The 18,180-nt window shown below is 38.9% G+C and overlaps 3 protein-coding genes across 4 annotated transcripts in view; 2 read left to right on the top strand and 1 right to left on the bottom strand.

Annotated features, from left to right (window-relative positions):
- Window positions 1–9,433, bottom strand: part of TDRD9 (tudor domain containing 9) — a 66,355-nt gene extending 56,922 nt beyond the window's left edge. Inside the window, exon 1 of the mRNA XM_062494758.1 lies at window positions 9,041–9,433. Coding sequence (XP_062350742.1) covers window positions 9,041–9,192 — 152 coding nt within the window. The 5' untranslated portion in view covers window positions 9,193–9,433. The remainder of the gene's footprint in view (window positions 1–9,040) is intronic.
- Window positions 1,904–3,340, top strand: RD3L (RD3 like). Its single transcript, XM_062494759.1, has 2 exons — window positions 1,904–2,202; window positions 3,043–3,340. Exons 1-2 carry the CDS (start codon window positions 1,904–1,906, stop codon window positions 3,338–3,340), a joined length of 597 nt encoding a protein of 198 aa, XP_062350743.1.
- A 1,693-nt stretch (window positions 9,434–11,126) lies between the features above and the next one.
- On the top strand, window positions 11,127–15,720 carry ATP5MJ (ATP synthase membrane subunit j). Of its 2 annotated transcripts, none has more exons than XM_062494753.1 (4): window positions 11,127–11,207; window positions 12,823–12,946; window positions 14,603–14,623; window positions 15,524–15,720. In XM_062494753.1, exons 2-4 carry the CDS (start codon window positions 12,823–12,825, stop codon window positions 15,547–15,549), a joined length of 171 nt encoding a protein of 56 aa, XP_062350737.1. In that variant the 5' UTR covers window positions 11,127–11,207; the 3' UTR covers window positions 15,550–15,720. The 2 variants fall into 2 exon arrangements, with proteins under 2 accessions (XP_062350737.1, XP_062350736.1); XM_062494752.1 differs by having other exon boundaries at window positions 11,139–11,207; window positions 12,817–12,946.
- Window positions 15,721–18,180: the final 2,460 nt, after the last annotated feature.

Here is an 18,180-nt window from a genome sequence, read left to right as displayed (position 1 = left end):
CTTAGGAGGAGCAAAGACAGTCATTAGAAGAAGGGCAAGAAGAAAGGCAGCATTTCTTACACCAAGGCTACTGCTTAAATTAATAGGAAGAGACCAGATAACTGGAATGGAAAATGGCTCCTTCAGCGACCTTTAGTGTGCACAGTGCCATCCCCGAGAACGAACCTTAAAAATGGATATGCTCAAAATATTCATCAAGGAAACAGGGAGCAGGCAGCTGACAGCCAGTTGAGAGAGAAACAATGTCTATGGTAAGACTTACAATTCTGGGCTTTTTAGATCAGTTTGACCTCAATTTGCATCTACTTATCATTCTATTCCTTTAATTAGATTAACGTGTGGCACACTGTAGGTGTTACAGGTAGCTTCTTTAAATATATGTGAAACGTTATTAAAAATGCTAACAGCTATGCACAGTAATGAAAAAGTATAGAACCATGAGATTGAGGAAATTCATCTGGAAGAAGCATTTAATGTAGTGACAAAAGCCTAAGCAACTGTCAAATACCTCTTTTCTGTCAACACTCACTTAACAAAGGCTTTAGATGATCTTTACTAGAGAAAAACTATTCTTAGCTGTTTAAAAATGACAGCAGAACAGCCTGATCCCCCTCTAATGGGAGATAAGTCTTCCAGCATCGCAATGGCCTGAAAGTTTAGTTTGATGATAAAAGCAACATAGTTATTTTTAGCACTCTATGGGCATAAAAATACAGCTCTAAACTGTGACCTACAGCTATGCACAGCCAAGCATCACATCATACGACAGCTTTAACTTTAGCTACAAGCACGTCTGTAGTTGCTTCAGACTATCATTATTCATCTCACTACCAACAATACATTTGGATGGATTTAGCAACAAGCATTTGAAATTGTTACCATCTTTTTTCAAATTGCTGCCATCGGCAAAACTCAGTTCAAAGGTAGGAGATCTTAATGGACTTGGTAGAAAGTATCTGAGAGACCATGTTAGGTTAAATGGATTACTGCTTCTCTCCAGTACATAGGATGAAAAAGAACCTTAAAAGCAGAAAAACTTAAACTGTCATATTCAGTACAGAAAGTCATTTTTCCCGGGCACAGTCTGAGTAAATGAAAAAAAAGAAAGAAAATAGGAAAAAGATAAAAAAATCCCTCTTTTCTTCCAGCACTACTAACGACCTGCAAACGGGATATGCTAGAGTAAGAGACCTTCAAGCAAACTCACCCAAAACAACACTGTTCACAGACAACTGCAAAGGTAATTTATGCTATTTTATTCCAATCTGCTTGCTTGTTTGTGCATGATTTGTTACTAACTGCAATTTAGAAGTCTCTTCTACCACATTTCTGTTTCCAGATTATGTGAACAATAATTAAAATATTGAAAATAAAAACTGTTACATAAATTGTAAAAACAGATCAAGCAGAGTTCCAGCACTTAACTACTAATTAATTAATTTAATTTTTAAATTTTGGAGGTTTGGGGGTTTGTGTTTTGTTGGGAGACAGTGTTCTTATTTAGTTGGGGTTTCTGTGGGGTTAGAGGGGCTTTTTGTTAGCTTGCATGATGGTGTTTAAGGGCTTCTTCCCTGTTTGTTTTTTAAAATCGTATACTACAGATAAGATACAGATAAGATATGGATAAAATAGGAAATATTTCCATTATGACAGATAAGCACTTTCAAATGTTGAAAATTTCACAGAATATGTTAACTCAAAAAAGAGACAGGAAATATTATAAGGTGCAAAGCTTGTCATATTTCATTATGGCCTGGTGATTTTGTACAGGAAACTATTCTAGGATCATTAATAAATTTTCCTTATAAGCATTCAGTTCCTGAGAAGGAAGTCTACAGGTAAAAAACAACTAATCAGTTACACAAACACAAGCAAAATTCTTTTATCTCTCCCCAGCTTAAAAATGCCACTTTTTGGCTGGATGAAATGGTCAAAAACGGATTCCTATAAATCCACAAGATGTCCTGGATCAGAAGTAGTTACAAAAACCCTACTGAGGGAGTTGAAATGGCACCTGAAAGAGCGTGAAAGATTAGTGCAAGAGATTGAAAACGAACAAAAAGTCCAGAAAACTGGCACGGATTACAACTGGCTCAAGAACTACCAAAACCCTCAAGCAACAATTCCAGCTACTGAGCAACGGCAGCTTGAAGTTCTGTGCTCACAAATCCAGCCTTGCCAAACAGGAACTGTTCTCAGCAGGTAATTGTTTCGTATTTCCCTGACTCCGAGTTCTCTGTCACAAGTAAGATGTTTCTCTGCCTAACTGAAGTTTGTATTTGGCTCTGCTCTTCCGAAGCAGCAGTGACTAGTAACTGGAGCATATTTTTATTGCTGTTTTAGGAATTATATCTTCACTTTAATATGCTGCACCTGAAGGATGTTTTAAATCAGGATTTTTTTCCTGGTCTAATCCCAACAAAGGAAATCTTATATGACTTTTTGATATTTCCCAGTTTTCCTGTTACTGATCCCTACTATTTATTAAATAGCAACCAAATAATTAAAAATCAAAGGACTAATGCAATGCACTATTATGCAGAAATCCAGCCTTACTGCCTACAATACCAGTAGCTCCTAAAAACTTGAAAATCAGTGTAAGCTAAAAAAAAATACATCCCTCCATGCATGTTATAAAGAAAAATTCTCCTATGCCTGCATTTTAAGTACATTTTCTAGGGACTCAGAAACAACAGAACAAGTCCATTTGCCTTTTAAAGCCCAGAATACACCTAAGGGCAAAGTCAGTTTAAATCAAGTTACCCAAATGGGCCAAAGGAAAAAAAAAATAAATTAAAAAAGAAGCCTACCCAATCACAACCGCTTTCAATTCACAATAGCTGGAGCACATCCAGTGCATTGTGAGAGCTCTTTTCCTCTTACAATCATCTGGGGGAGGTGAGTGGGGAAATGTGGCAGCAAGGAAAAAATGACACCAGAACTCATGTCATTTCCTCCTCCCCCACCCCCAAATAACCAGAGAGGAAAGCGAAAAGTTTTCAGTGCCAGTGACTAGATTTCAATTTTCACTTTTTTTCCTAGATTTCGGGAAGTTTTGGCAGAAAATGATGTTTTACCCTGGGAAATAGTCTACATATTCAAGCAAGTTTTAAAAGATTTTCTTACCGCCATTGAGAGAGAAAACCAAGCAGAGCAGCTGGTAGATGCACAGAATACAAATTGCCCTGAACACTTCGGTCCGTGCGGCGACAGCTCCAACAAGTCGGACAAAGATGAAATCCCCACGGTTTCAAGTTATGTTGACAAAAACACACAAAGCATGTTTCCCACCTTCTCTCAAAGAATCTGGAATCTACCCTATTACTACCCATCAAGTTAAGTTTGTTTGTGTTGCTTCCAAAAAGTTATGTCGCCATCCACATTCCTCTCTTGTAATTGCCATCCAGACACACGGGAGTAAGAAATGTGACGCTCCCCTTTTTATTCCAAGTTTAGAAATTAAAATCCTTTGTAATAGCTAGTATGCAGTAACTTAAGTATCAACTCACCTTTTACCTTTATAGTTTCTTAGAGCTGTTGTGTTTGAAGCCACCTTTTAATCAAAACTGTAGACATTTCTGAAAAAAAATCTAAATAATTTCCGTTTTTAGCCATATAGAGCTAGAAGTATTTTAACAACAACAACAAAAAAGATTGCTTGGCATATTTTGAAACAGGATCAATCCAGAGAGTGTTAGATAAAACTTCTGTGTTTGTCACATAGCTTTTAGACTCTATAGGAACTTTATACTGTGTAAAAGAAACAGTTTAATATAACATCAGTTAAATAAACTGGTAAATACATTTTGAAGCTGAATAATTATTTCTTAACTTCAAGAATAAGTCGGATGAAAACACTGACAGAACTTATGCTGCATGTACTATTTCTGTATTTTTTTCTAAACTATATTCTGCACATGCTGACGTATGTGAAGGTAGACAGCTAAACAAACCCACGAGATATTTTACAGCATTTAACAACTAGCTCTCTGTTATTTTTAAAAAAATAATTATTTAATTTTAAATAGCCATTTTTCATTTACTGAAAGCTGTTCTGAAACCCAAATTCTGCATTAAGCCTTTAACATTTTGATCAAGTCAGGCGGCACTTCTCTAGAATAGCCAAGGAGTCAACAGATCATTTCCAACACACAAGGTGTTGATTCTAAATTTACACATAACAAAATTTAATATTTCTCAGCTGCCATGATCTATCACTGTGGGTTCACAAAGTTTTACAAGATTAATCACATACATAGCAGACACAGCCACAGCAGGCAATTAGAGCAGAAAATCAATGAAAACATATGCCAGAACTCAGCTGGCTACAGTTCCAATTGTGCTCCTGCTCCCATCACTGTAACAAGTTTTTACATGTTTTATATAACCTCTTCTTCTCCCTATTTCCTTTTGATCTGTCTGCCAGATCAGAAAAAATGGGCAAGATTCATATGGCCCAATGCACAGAAGACACTACTTCAGAAACAAAACTGCTTCCTTTGGTATTAAGCAAACTGAAGAAGACATTCAGATTTCATTTTCATTCACCTGTGTTTTATTATAATACTTCAAGGCATCTTATGTTCCACAACTGTACCCCCAGTTCCAGAAAAAATTTACTAATAATTTTACTAATAAAATTTACTAACAATGCAACATAAATTGGATGAACAAGTGGCACAATCACTTACTAAGCACTTTTAAGTATTTTTAGAATTATTTTTAAAAGCTTTTAAAAAGCTTATGATATAGACAACGTTTCATGTAGAAAAGTAAAACATAAGATACACAGAAGATAAAATTGACAACTCCTACATCCACCTCAAGGACAAAGCATTGGAGGACTAGCGCAAAAAAAAATTACCAGGTTTAAAATAATAAAAGCAGCAGCTTGATACCAAACGTAACCAGCCCCTCCACTTCCCATGAACTAAATACACAAAGCTTCACAAGGACATGCAAACTTCTTGTATCTGCACTCAGAGCTGCTATAAACTCCTTGCCCCATTCTTGTCAGTTGTTAGTTTGTGGATTAATAAAAAAAATGCTGTTCTAAACTTACTCTGCCTTACTGATGCAGCACAAGGAGTTGGAGATTCTTCTTCTGCAGTTCTAATCTAATCCCTGCATGAGTGCAGCAAGGGATTCAAATAAAGGTTTTTCCACAATGATAAAATTCTCACAAGTATTAAATGTCAAGTACCTTTCCTACAGGAAGGAGGGTAACAGATACCGAGTATTTAAAAGGCATTGGCAGGATTAATATTACTCTGGGAATTAACATCCATAATGCTGCTTCCAGATAGCTTTGAAGTGGTCAAATGTCTAAGATTCCCACAATGGCAATTCATGCAAGTTTATTTCTTAAAATAGTATCCTCACAGTTTTCTATCTGAAAAATATATTAAAAAAAAAAAAACCTCTAAAAATGCAGCTTCCAAGTTTCTGTTTATGGAAAATGAAGGCCAGTAACACGGAAGATCCTCTTAACAGTCACCAAAAATGGGTAGGGAAAACAAACAAACAAACACAACAAGAAAACCCCAGATACACACTTCCCCATGCTTTGTAAACTTCTCATCAATTTTAGCATGAGCAAATGCATTTTTCCAAGTTCAGAAACAGGGACCACCGCCATATTCTAAAAGGCAGTTTCTGCACAGGAGTTTAAAAGTATAGGTAAGCTTCATAGAAAATTCTATGTTAAATCCCTATGCAATGCCAGGAAAATGCACAAAAAGGCTCACCTACTTTTATATGCACGTTTTAATCAGACTACTGCATCCAGTTCTAGTGTCTGCATTTGGGGGGGGGGGAAAGAGAATGCAAAGGTACAGGAAAAAATAAAAAAGCCTGAGAAAATGCCATCCTCTAAGGCTTCACTTTGGCTGTTTTTTTAAGTATTGAAATGTGGGGTAACTTTGTAGAGTACAAGCACTTCCCTCCTGACTAAACTGCTATATACTCTGTCTAGTTAAAAAGCAGAGAAAAGCATAGAAAAAGCAATGGTGTATGTGTAAGAAGCCGAACTAAAAATGTTAAACTTATTTTAAAGAAATCTGTTAGATTTACTGCAATATGCTGCCAAGAAAATCTGTTCTTCAGCTCACTGGCCGAGACAAGCTATTTTCTAGAATTCTGCATACCCTTATAATTCAGCTACCTCACACAGGAGTAGCATTGCTGGAAGGTCCATTACCACTACCCTGTGGGAGATCACTGTCCAAGAACTATGCAACAGCTTAAGTATTTTTTTATTTATGCCCTACACAATTTGCATGAGGTGTTCTAAAACTACCTTGTCCCTCGGCCTGAGCCAGCAGATATTTCTGCAATAGGCAGGCAGCCAAGACAAACCACTCTGGTGACAGTAAGGTGACCGGCAGTAATTCCAAAGGACAGCAGCGTCTCCCACCTGCACAAGTGTCAAGCAAAGCAAACAGCATGGAATGTTCCCAGCCAGTAAGTAACCTGTAAAAAGGTGCTAACTTGGTGAAAGGTACACCTATGAAATGCAGGAAATTAAAGAGAATAATCACCTTTCACACACTTTAGCCTATAACTGTCTTAATGTGAACAAAACTGTATTGATAACAAGGAAAGATTTAAGGGTCTAAATTTCTTCTCTCTCAGTTAAATATAACAAGAGGAATTAAAAAATTAATCAATGAGCTGCTTAAGGACAGAAAGTCCAGCCACATTTTAAGCAGTTTCTATTTCTGCTACCTTTCCCCAACAACTTCAATTACTCATACTGCTAATCTAGAGGTAGTTCAGGAAGCAAAAGAATCTTAAAAGCCTTGGAAAACGAGGCATTATCAGTAAAGGAAGCGACCACACTCCACATCTCTTTTTAAGGGTGACACAAGGCTTTTAGATCCCATTAAGCAATCTCAGTGCCATTTTTGTAAAGTATTAATTACACACACTCATGTGCAATAACAATTGTTACTATCAATTTGGCATTAAACTCACACATTCCTACAGAGAAATTCAGACAGAAGTGGTAGGCAGACAAGTCTCCGTCAGTAATTGTATATCCAACTTCAAATAAATATAAATAAGCATTTCAAAAACCTGAATAACTTTGGTTTTGACTTTCCAAAGAAACAAATAAAGAAATTTGAAGGAAATAGACAATTATGCTACAAGCAGCCTCAACAAATGAGGAGAAATTATTTTGTTTTCAGTGCCTCAAACTCTTTCTTAAGGAGTCAGTGAATAAAAAATACAAGTATTTCCTTTCCGTCCAACCACTTGAATCTAAACCTCCTATAGAGACTTCAAAGTCTTTTTTTGCAAAAACCCTCTAAATGTAAGCACATTCCCAGAGCTGTGAAACAGAAGCATGCATGGAAACAAAACACACCTAAGCAAACACAATCTCTCATAGAGATTCCATTTTGTGGCAGGACACACATGCACCTGTCACCTATTCTCAAAGGTTTTACAGGTATTGGTAAGAAATTCTGTCCATGCTTACATAAATGGTAATTTAGGATGCATATTGCTTCTGCCCCCCTCAGACATGGGGAAAAAAAATTAAAAAATAAACCTGTAAAAATATTTTTTTTCCCTACTAAAACAGCTGTCAAACTCACAATTAGGTTATCTGGTAAGACTTGTGAGTAGAAAGAGCTTTCTGCCCCACCAATAAGAAAGATTTGCCTCTGCCTAGTCACACAAGGCTGGATGAATCTTTCTCATTTCCCCTGTGTATGGTAAATGCACAAAATAGATCTTGTGGCTTAGTACGCAGTTGGGTTTAAGAATCTCTTGTCAAACACTTCATCAATACTACAAAAAATGTTACTATCACCTAAGCAGCGACCCAGAAGTTACAAACATCTTGTTCGTACTGGGTTGAGGCATCACATTCACAGATATAACTTAAAAGAATAAAATTCTGCGTGGTCCCTTCTGGAAAATTCTAACACCTTGCACAAAGCCCAGTAGCTCTTGGTCAATGATTCAGAGCTTGGTAATGGAAGCACTTTTACACTGAAAGACAAAAAGGAATAGATATTTTAAAGTGCCAGTTTTGTCCTTCACCTGAAGCGAAGACAGAAACACTGACAGCCTGAACAGTCTCTGCAGAATTATCAGACTACCTGACTGCAAGATGTTATGCAAAAAGTTCTTTCTCAGATGCCAGTGTACACCTTTTAAGAGAAATACACCTTCCTGAAATACAGCAACCTCTAGTGCTATGCATCACATAGGGAAAAATAAAACTTGAAACACTCACTCTGTAGTGTATGCCCAGCTCATCCTGAAACGTGTGACATGGAAGTGCACACAAAACACTTTTCTATGGCAACCATGGATACACTACCACACCTGGTCTAAATACCAAGATTAGTATGCACTGCCACAGTCCAGGCAGCATCCAGGGGAAAGTATTTTTTGGATTTCAATACCCAGACTCCAGTGAAAATCAAATGTGCCTTATATGCAAACGTACATACATTTTTCACTGCCTGTAAATTCTGTCATCTGAGAATAATGCATAAGGAACAATATGTCAATATACCTCTGACTTGCTTTAACTCTGGTAACTTAAATACTTTCCTTAGGCCTCGACAGCAATGAACTCGTGAATCTCATTAACCACTAGCCACAGATAAAATTTTAAGTTAATGCACCTGAACCAGAATAAACTGAGTCTTTTCTAGGACAGTTCCACAGTTTTTCTACAGGATTTGATACAGCTGCACACCAGTGCTAACACACTTCAGAGAAATCTAACCCTACATGCAACACATCTAGTGATGATAGAGACAATATCCTAAGCAGCAAATAAAAAAAAAATTAAAAAAATAAAATCAAAAAAACACACGCAAAAACTCATCGGCCACAATCGCTACGGATGTTTCAGGCTGTAATCCAACACCTGCACACCCCAGGACTACCAGAGCAGGGCAGCCAGAGGAGGCTGCCCAGACTCTGGGGAACGCGCAGCACACTCAAGGCCACGGGCACACAGCAGAGAGGAGAGACGGAGGCCGTCCAGAGGAGCGGCCCAGCGCCCCGCACTCACCCCGCAGCCACCAGTGGGTCCTGTGCGGGGTGCCGGGGGAAAGCGCCAGGGCGGCCGACCCGCGCCTCCTCGCCCAGGAGCTCGACGGCGGTGACGGCCCCGCCGATGGTGAACCAATCTCGGCTCCGCTCCTCGGTGAGTTTCCGCAGCATGGCGGCGGATGGCGATGGATACCGGCGGATGGCGATGGATGGCGGCGGATGGCGATGGATGGCGGCGGTTGGCGAGGGATGACAGCGGATGGCGGCGGAAGGGCCCAGCACGCGGTCGCGGTCCCGGCCCGCCGCCCTTCCCGCCCTCCGCCCGGCCCCGCCCAGCCGGGAGCGCTGCCGGCTGGGATCTGCCCTCTGTTCCCGGACAGTTCGCCTGGACCTGAGGGCTCAATGCCTCCAAACCGACCCCCAAAATTTATTAAAGCCTTCCTTAGAAAGGCAGGACATACAGATGCAGACCAGAAGTATACGGGAGGGTGGAACACTAAGGTCTGTCATCTCTACTGGAAAAATTTCAAAAGAAGAATAGGAACTAAGATAAATGTGTCACTTGAACTTCACTTTTATCCTGTCATCCTCACATCTGAAACAACTGAAAAGATCTGTGTGTAATATGTTAAATCAGATAAATAACGAAAACCAGTACAAACACAGGGTAGACCCTTACTTTCTCCAGCAGGATTTACCATCTCCACACTGAGTACCTGATCCAGTGCAGGCATTTGGCTGCTTTAGAACTGTTCCTCTCAGATAGGTAAATACAAATCTAGGGTATAGGTAGAGAGATAAGGATACCACAGCCTCTGGTTGCTTAACATATCAGCCTCAAAATCCTAAATTAAAGAAAGAAGGAGATTTTCCTTACTGAAATTTCAAGAGGTTTTTAAAGTTTTAAATGAAAGAGATGACATACATGCAGTATTTCAAAATAAATTACAATCCTATATTAAATGCAAAAAATGCCCATTTAAGATCCAAGAAGTCTTGTTTGCTCTGTGTGACAAAGCTCATATGTAGCAAATCTATACACCTGCAGATTATGTAAATCACTCAGTAGGAAAGGAATTGCAGTCTGTGATCCCACTAAAGAATTTTAACACACACAGTAAAGGTCTGAGCTCTGCTTTCCTTTCACAGCCACGGGAGGCCTGGGCGGTCATTCCCCCCTCACCTCACAGAACAATGCCCGAGCACAGCTCAGGAATTCCAGTCACCCCATCCTTCCCGCACCTGGAGGAAACAAGCAGGAGTGCTTCAGACCTCATAAATATGGCCCAGCGGGTGCCTCCCACTCTTCCAGGACAAGCTGTTCCCTAAGGGACACTCTACATAGACTGTGACTGCCCTTCCTGGCATTGTCCTGCCACGGGACACCTGCTGCGCTTGTTCTTGAGAAGCAGGACTGAGGTGAAGGTCTGCATTAGAAGAGCATTGCCAGCAGCTCGAGGGAGGTGATCCTGTCCCTCTGCTCAGCCTAGGGGAGGTGAATGTGGAGTTTTGTGTCCAGCTCTGGGCTCTTCAGGACAAGAGGGATGTGGAGCTCCTGGAGCAGGTCCAGTGGAGGACAACAGAGAATGGCTGGGGGACTGGAGCATCGCTCTTACGAGAAAAGGCTGAGGGAGCTAGGTCTGTCCAGCCTGGAGAAGAGACAACTGAGAGGGGACCTTATCAGTGTGTAAAAATATCTGAAGGGAGGATGAGCCAAGAGGACGGAGCCAGGTTCTTCTCGGTGGTGCCGAGCAAAAGAACAAGAGGCGACGGGCAGAAACTGATGCACAGGAAGCTGCACCTGAACAGGAGGAAGAACTTTACTGTGCAGCGACCGTGCACTGGAACAGGCTGCCCGGAGGTGTGGAGTCTCCCTCACTGGAGATCTTAAAGAAGTGTCTGGACACAATCTTGTGCCACATGCTCTGGGATGACCCTGCCTGAGCAGGGATGTTGTTCTAGGTGCCTCACTACGGTCCCTTCCCGCCTGTCCCATTCCGCGATTCCGAGGGACGCGGGGCTGGCACGGCCGCGGTGCGAGGGCGCTCTGGTCCTCCGCGGCCGTAGGGGGCGCTGCTGTCCCAGCCCGCCGCGCGTCCCTTCCCGGCGCACCCCGCGGCAGCCCCGTCCCTGTCCCCGTGCCCGTACCCGTTCCCGAGTGTGACCTTCGCCACTCCCCTGGCACGGTGGGTCCTGGCGGGCACCGCTCGGGGGTGTCTCGGGTGGGAGCAGCGCTGGTTCAGCCTGGGAAAGGGAGAAAGGAGAAAGGGAGTACGGCCGGCGGCGCTGGAACTTTGCCGTTACCCGCCCCCTCCGTGCAGCGGGTCGGGCCTCGGGCGGGCCGCAGGTGCCCCGGGCTGCGCCAGGTTGTGGCAGGGAGGTCAAGGAGACAGCAAATACAGCGTTGTTTCGGATAGATTTCAGGAAAAAAAAAAAATACTCGGAACGGCGTCGCGCCCGCGCAGGCCCTGGGGAAAGGTCTACCCGGCACGGTGTTGGTGGAAATAGAGCTGCTTATTCCCTGTGTTCTGTAGCCGTGGGGATATCTTCCTGCTTTGTTCAGTCTCCTTGTTTGTTAGTATGTCTTGATATTCTGGTATAGCAGAGTAACTGTAGTCCACTGTTCATCTGAAACTGCAAACACTGGAAATTTAGGTGAGCAGAGTCCTTAATGCAGTGTCGTTAATAGTTTTGGTGAAAGCACAAAGGTGTTTCAGGAACTTTTGCCGCAATAATACGTGGTTGAAATTACTCTCTATAAACAAATGTAAATTTGGGGTTTTCTGTAATTATGTACTACTAATTGCCTCAAAGTTGCTTTAATTCTTTAAGAAACACAGATTTGTCCAGTTGTTTAGACACTGGCTGCCCTTGCACCTTCTCCTCTTGGAGGTTTGCCAGATGATGCTTTTACATTTAGTAGCATCAGATAAGTGAGTGTTACCTCAGTGAAGTTTAACTTTACTCTTCGTTCCTGGGTCTCTGGTTTACCATATGCTGTCTACATGTGTGTATAGCTGACTTTATTGGGTTGCAATAAGTGTGAACATTGACTATTGTGTGAATTGCTGTGCATAAGACAGTAGAACATGGGGCATCTCAGTGCAGTGTGGTGCAAATGTGAGCTAACATTTATGGGAGTTAGGATAACCTTTATTTTAAAACTTCCTACAGTTTTCTCTTTGTCTTACAAAGCTGCATGGAAAGGAAAAATCTGCCATCACTGGCAGGCTTCTTGCTCTTGGGGCATATCTTGAAAGGCAAATAGTCATTATAAAGCATGAATTTATTATGTTAACATCATTTATGTTGCTATTTTGAGTAGAAATTACCATGCTGGAAGAGACAGCTGTGAGAGAGGGAAGCAAAATCGGTAGTGCAAGGAAGGAGCGTCTCTGACTTGTCTGGAATGAGACTTCCTCCTGAGGGAAACATTAGGAAAAAGCTGTCACTGAGAGGCAGAGAGAAGTCTAGCTATTGCTGCTGTGTAAATGTTCTCTTGACTCATCTTTGAACCCTTCCATCAACTGTAATTAATTTTTTTTGTGTGTGTGTCTGTTAGCCCATAAATTGTAACCTTAACTCTGAATTTTCATTTCTTTGATTTGGAAGAAGTACTTTTGCATGCTTGGGGATTTTTTTTAACCTGTAAACTGCTGCTGATATGCATCAGGAGTGTGTGTGTGTATACATAAAGATAGGTGAATATATGTGTGTGTGTGTCTGTATGTAAGTTAAAAATCCAGCAGGTAAGAATACAGCTGCAAAAGTTAAAATGACAACGCTTCTTGTAAGTTTCAGATGGTGCAGACCATGATTCCAAAGGCACTGAGACCCATGACATTCTACTTCTCAACTGTGTATCAAGAAATATGGGTTGGTATAGCATTAACGAGTTATGCCTACTACAAGATTTCATTTGGGGGTAAGTCACACGTTATTGTCTTTTTTATAGAAGAGAATACCCACAACAGGAATCAGTCATTTAAGATAGCCAGCAAATAAGAAATTAACATTCTTCCTTAGGGCCAGGTCTTTGCTGTAAAAATTTAGATGTTCTAAATTCTGATTGTAGAAGGTTCCACTTAGAAAAATACTCAAATGTCAGTGTAACTGTGCTTACATTATGAAGATCAAGTAGTGTAGGAATTGATTTTAAAAATGCAGATCTAACTTACTTGCTAAAGATTTTGAAAATAGTTTTTTAAAGGTTTTCTCACATGAACTTGTGAAAGTGTATTTTGGGTTGATGGCACCTCAAAATGAGAGCTACGTCACTGAACATGAGAATGTATGTTAGTTTGTGACACTGGATGACTTTCTTAGAGAAAGAAGCAGAATAATAAATAAATAAATTCAAATAAATTTGAATGGGCCTGGTCCCTTAAAGCAGAAGGTTCAAGAGATTATGGTGTCTTAAAGATCCTGTTTGTCAATTTAGGCTATGCTCAATAAATCCCAAGTCAAACCCTTTATTTTGTGAACAATGAAGTGTTGTAAGTTGTAGATGAAGTTCACAGAGAAAGGAACCCCTTGCTGTGGGAACATCTGAGAGATACTACATCAGTATTTCTCTAGCTTTGTCCAAATAATGTGTAGCATTCCAAAACTGATACGCTCCACTTAAAAGTTTAGGTAAATATAAGTAGTTGATCTAAATGAGTACTTAATGACTAGTAAGTAAATATGAGTAGTTGAGGTAGACGGGAAGAAAAAAAGTTTAACTTTTGCTTTAACCTTTTATTTCAAGAAGAGTTCAAAATGGACAGACTGTTTCAAACTTGTTTTCATGTCATGCTTCAGGCTACATTAATTCACAATTTAGATAACCTGGTGTAGAGTTTCGAGGGCCAAAAAACCTGGATAAATGGCAATTGTATTCTAAGCTTTATTTGAAAGGGAAAATAGTTTTTAATAACTGTAGTCCCTTCTGCACTTTGGGGAATAATTTTGCAAATAATATATGGAATTATAAAAGGCTATATTGTAGCATAAGTCAGACTGGAAGGGACCTTTTGAGCTTACCTTGTCCAAACCAGTGCTTGAAGCAGTTAGATCACACTTAACTCAGGTTGCTTAGTACCTTATTCATAATTTAAGTGAGGATTTCCAAGGATGGAGATTGTACAATCTCTTATAACTGTCTTCCTTACAAAGATTTTTTTTTTAATCACTGTGACCCAGTATTTCAGGACAACAATTACAATGGGAATGTAAAATACAAAGGAAAATTTTAAAGCAAGCATTTCACTTCAGTTTATATCCATAATTTGTGTGCGTGTATATATATACACATATATCAACTAAAATAGTAATATTCCATAAAAGTTTATTATGAATTATAGTAGAAATCTTGATGACTATAATTTCTAAATACTTGTTTTGAGTGTTGCTTAATTAAAAACAAACAACTTTTAAAAATCAATGTAAAGTTTACAGAAATGTACCATGGAAAGTATATGTTGTACACTCTCAACATGTAAGCTAATGATAAGCTAAGTAAAATTTATCTGTATAAAGTAAATAGGAGATCTATTTTGAACTGTCACTGTTCAGCACTTTTTTTTATTCTTTTCCCCAGGCAAAAAATCATCAGGAAATAGTAAGTATTAGATATCTAATACCTTGATGTAATTTTAAAACAAGTACAGTAAAATTAGTTTGGAATATTTCACATTAGATAAATTTGGGGCTTAAGTTACAGATTTAGCAAATGTTTGAAGACTACTTCAAAACAAGTAATTTTGGTTGAATTGATGATTTTATAACCTAGAAACATCCATGGATCTGTACATAAATAATCTCTTGTGTAGGTTTTAGGAGTAAAATGGAAATTCTATATCTTGACTCTATAGGCAAGGCATTTTTCAAATAATAATAACCACCATTTAATGGAATTACTTAAATCAGCATGATTTCAAGAGTACCTGCTATTTTAGCTGTCAAGAAACTAGAAAGTATAAACTTGTGTTTTGAATTTTTATTTCTGTATCTTTATGAAGTAGTGTTTAGGTATTTATGGGCAGTTTCTTCTGACGTCACAGTGGAATTTATTTCTTTTATGACTTGCTGTATCTCAGTTCACTTTCTGCACCATGAGAGAAAACACATTTGCTTCCAGTTGAATTTGTACATGCAAACATTATTTACATTTTGAAATGTGCAATTAGAGAAAATACTGCCTATTATAGACCTAGAATAGACTTAGACTGTCTGCTATATACTTAGAATAATAGTATAAATAAACTTCAGTTCCAAAAGGACCATAACAAAACCAAGGAGGAATGGGTGTTTGACTGTAATAGGACTTTAAAACTTGCAAAAGAGAATTCTTAATATTTGCTAAATTTACTTATGTACACATTCTGAGGGTACTATTTCATTTGAACAGCCAATTCTTGTGCTCAGATGTAAATACAGTTGTCAGTTCTAGTACCTGCACTACATTCCTGAATTGATTTGCTTTACTGTTTGAACAGCCTAAACCGTGTCTTTGTTTCAGAGTCCTCTGGTTCTGGCCATCATTAAAGATCTCTTCTCTTCTTGGAATATGAATTTGGTGGTTCATCATCTCTACTGCAAATGAAGCGAGTTACAACCATAGGGAGATGAATGCTAGAACTGTACCTGATCCATCTGCTGTAATTGGAAAAAGAATAAATCCATTGAGCAAAAAGTAATTAAAGGTGTTGGACAATATATGCTGGACTGCAGTGCTAACCTAATTTTTAGAATAAGCTTCTACAGTTCTAAGTACCATCTTAAACTTTTCAACAGTACTTTAAAAGGGACCGAATCTTTATAACTAAATTTCTTAATGGAATTAGATTCCTTCCCCCCCCCCCCCCCCCCCAAAAATAGCTTTTTTGGCTATTTACTTTAAAAATGTAATTTAATAGGATGCCAAGTACAAGGACTTAATCCCCAGCTTTTTGTCACCTTTTGCAGTAATCGGGGATACCAAAAATTGTATTTTAAACCTTACATTTTTAAGTGTTCTCATTTCTGCAAGATTTAAAAGCAAAAGTTACATTGTGAAAATATCATACAAAATGTTCACAGGATTTTGTAAAAGTACATAATTTGCAACATGTTTACTGTCCTTCATATTCAGTAGAGAAAGGAATTATTCTGAAAGGCGTTTCCTTTAGGCACAAGTTTTGCAAAGGAGTAAGTAATAACATGCCCATACTGTGTAAGAAAATTGATATTACATGGATGTTCATTTGCCATTGGAGCTTATGAAAACCTCAGAATTTAAAGGGAATAACAAAATCACACACTGGCAGCAGTTGGTATGAGCACATTTAACTGGCTTCAAACACTTTTAATTTTTCATGAATGTGTGGAAATAATACTTGTATTATTAGGATGGGTCATTAATGTTTTTTGCAGATAGCTGTTAGAACTCCATAGCAAGTGTATTTTGGAGACTGCTATCTTCTGGAAATCAACGTTGAGAACTACACATACTGAATTCTGTACCAAGGATACATAGTGTGTAAAACCAAAACTAGACTTCATGTCATGTTTTGTTTAAATTTAGCCTAATCTGCCTTTGAGAAGATTAAGAGGTTTAAGTCATTTTAATGCTTACGTACATCTTTTTAACTACTTCACTGAAACATCTTAAATCTTTCAGCTTGATTAAAGTTTTGCTTTTCAATCTCCTGACTGCAGTAACTGGCCATAGCTTACATGTTTTGTATTTGAACACTCAGGAACTTGATAACCCTACCTGCTGATGGCAAACATTCCAAACACACTCGCCTTTAATTTCTTCAAAATTTATGCTTAATAGCTGTACCTACTGAGTACAGTAAAATCACCAATTGTATTTCTCTGAAAGCTTTTTTTAAAGAAGACAAGTTTAGCATAACTGAATTTGAAAAGTTGACATCTGTCCTTCTTTGTATTTTTGACATTCATTCTACCTTCCACAGTTTTCTTTGTTGCACCTTTCTTGATCTGTTTTAGCCAATTTCTTTAATAATTTCTGTATGGGTTTTGCTGTTTCATCACCACAGAAAAATGTGAGAAATCCAAAGAACTCACTACTAGATTTTTACATAAAATCAAAAGCATCCAAAAGAAGGGAATAGGGAATAAAAACTAGAAGAAAATGGAACTTAAATGAACAGATATTAGCTAATGGGAATTACAGGATGGGTGAGTTGTGGTATATTTAATAAGCAGTTCAGACTGAAAATTTATGCCAAGTAAGGAGCTGTAAGAGCATTTGTAATGCAAATTTATGATCACTAAGTTATAGTTCCTAAGATACCACACATACTTCAAATGACCTGCTTTAGCAATTTTCAATTACAGAGCTCAGGCAAACAGACCAGGAAAAAAACATTAATCATTGCAGGATTTGCTTCACCATAGCCAGACCATTTGCACTGAGATAGATCAGCATGTTCTTCTGATCTCCTGGGCTGGAAGGCAAGAAGAGCTTCTGCTGACCTGCCCTTGGAGCACACTTAACTGCACTTCGAGGTAAACTTAACCTGATTCGAGTCTTAACACTTCTTTTTATCTGACTTGCTTCATTTTCTAGTGGGGAAAAAATGTACATATGGGCAGCAGTATCTGGGTTACAAAAATTGTAATTTCTACTGAAACAATGCCATATGCAACTGGTTCTTCCATTGGTGCTTCTCTATCAGGAATTTCTATGAAGGCTACAGAATATTTCCTCCTTTGTGATCTTTAACACAAGTATCTGCAAAAGATAGGGGAAGTAAGACGGGTGTTCGTGTTTAAATAGATGTTTTGTTTTGGTTTTTTATTTGAGTAGCATACAGAAGGAGGAAATTCAGTCAGTGGCTTACTCGAAAGCAGAAATAACACACCCATAGCATGTAACACCTGTAGTAATATCTCTATACTTCCTGCTTCTCTGTGCTGAAGTAATGTAAAACACAATAGAGGAAAGCAAACTAAGGCATTGTAAGGGCCATTTCATTACAGTGAGGTGTGGAAAGAGTAATCAATTTTCATTGCAGCACTAGCACCTGGAGCATAGCCCTCAGCAGACAAACATTTCAAGGAGTACCCACCCTTGAAGTAAATACTCTTATTTTAGAATATGTGCCTTTCTTTTTTAGTAATTTAGCTAAGGTGATTTCTAAAGCTAACTTAAAACAAAAATATTTT

The sequence above is a fragment of the Cinclus cinclus genome, chromosome 6, assembly GCF_963662255.1.
Source record: "Cinclus cinclus chromosome 6, bCinCin1.1, whole genome shotgun sequence".
Classification (NCBI taxonomy): domain Eukaryota; kingdom Metazoa; phylum Chordata; class Aves; order Passeriformes; family Cinclidae; genus Cinclus; species Cinclus cinclus.
The sequence above is the reverse complement of the archived record's forward strand: the minus strand, read 5'-3'. Positions and strand labels throughout refer to the sequence as shown.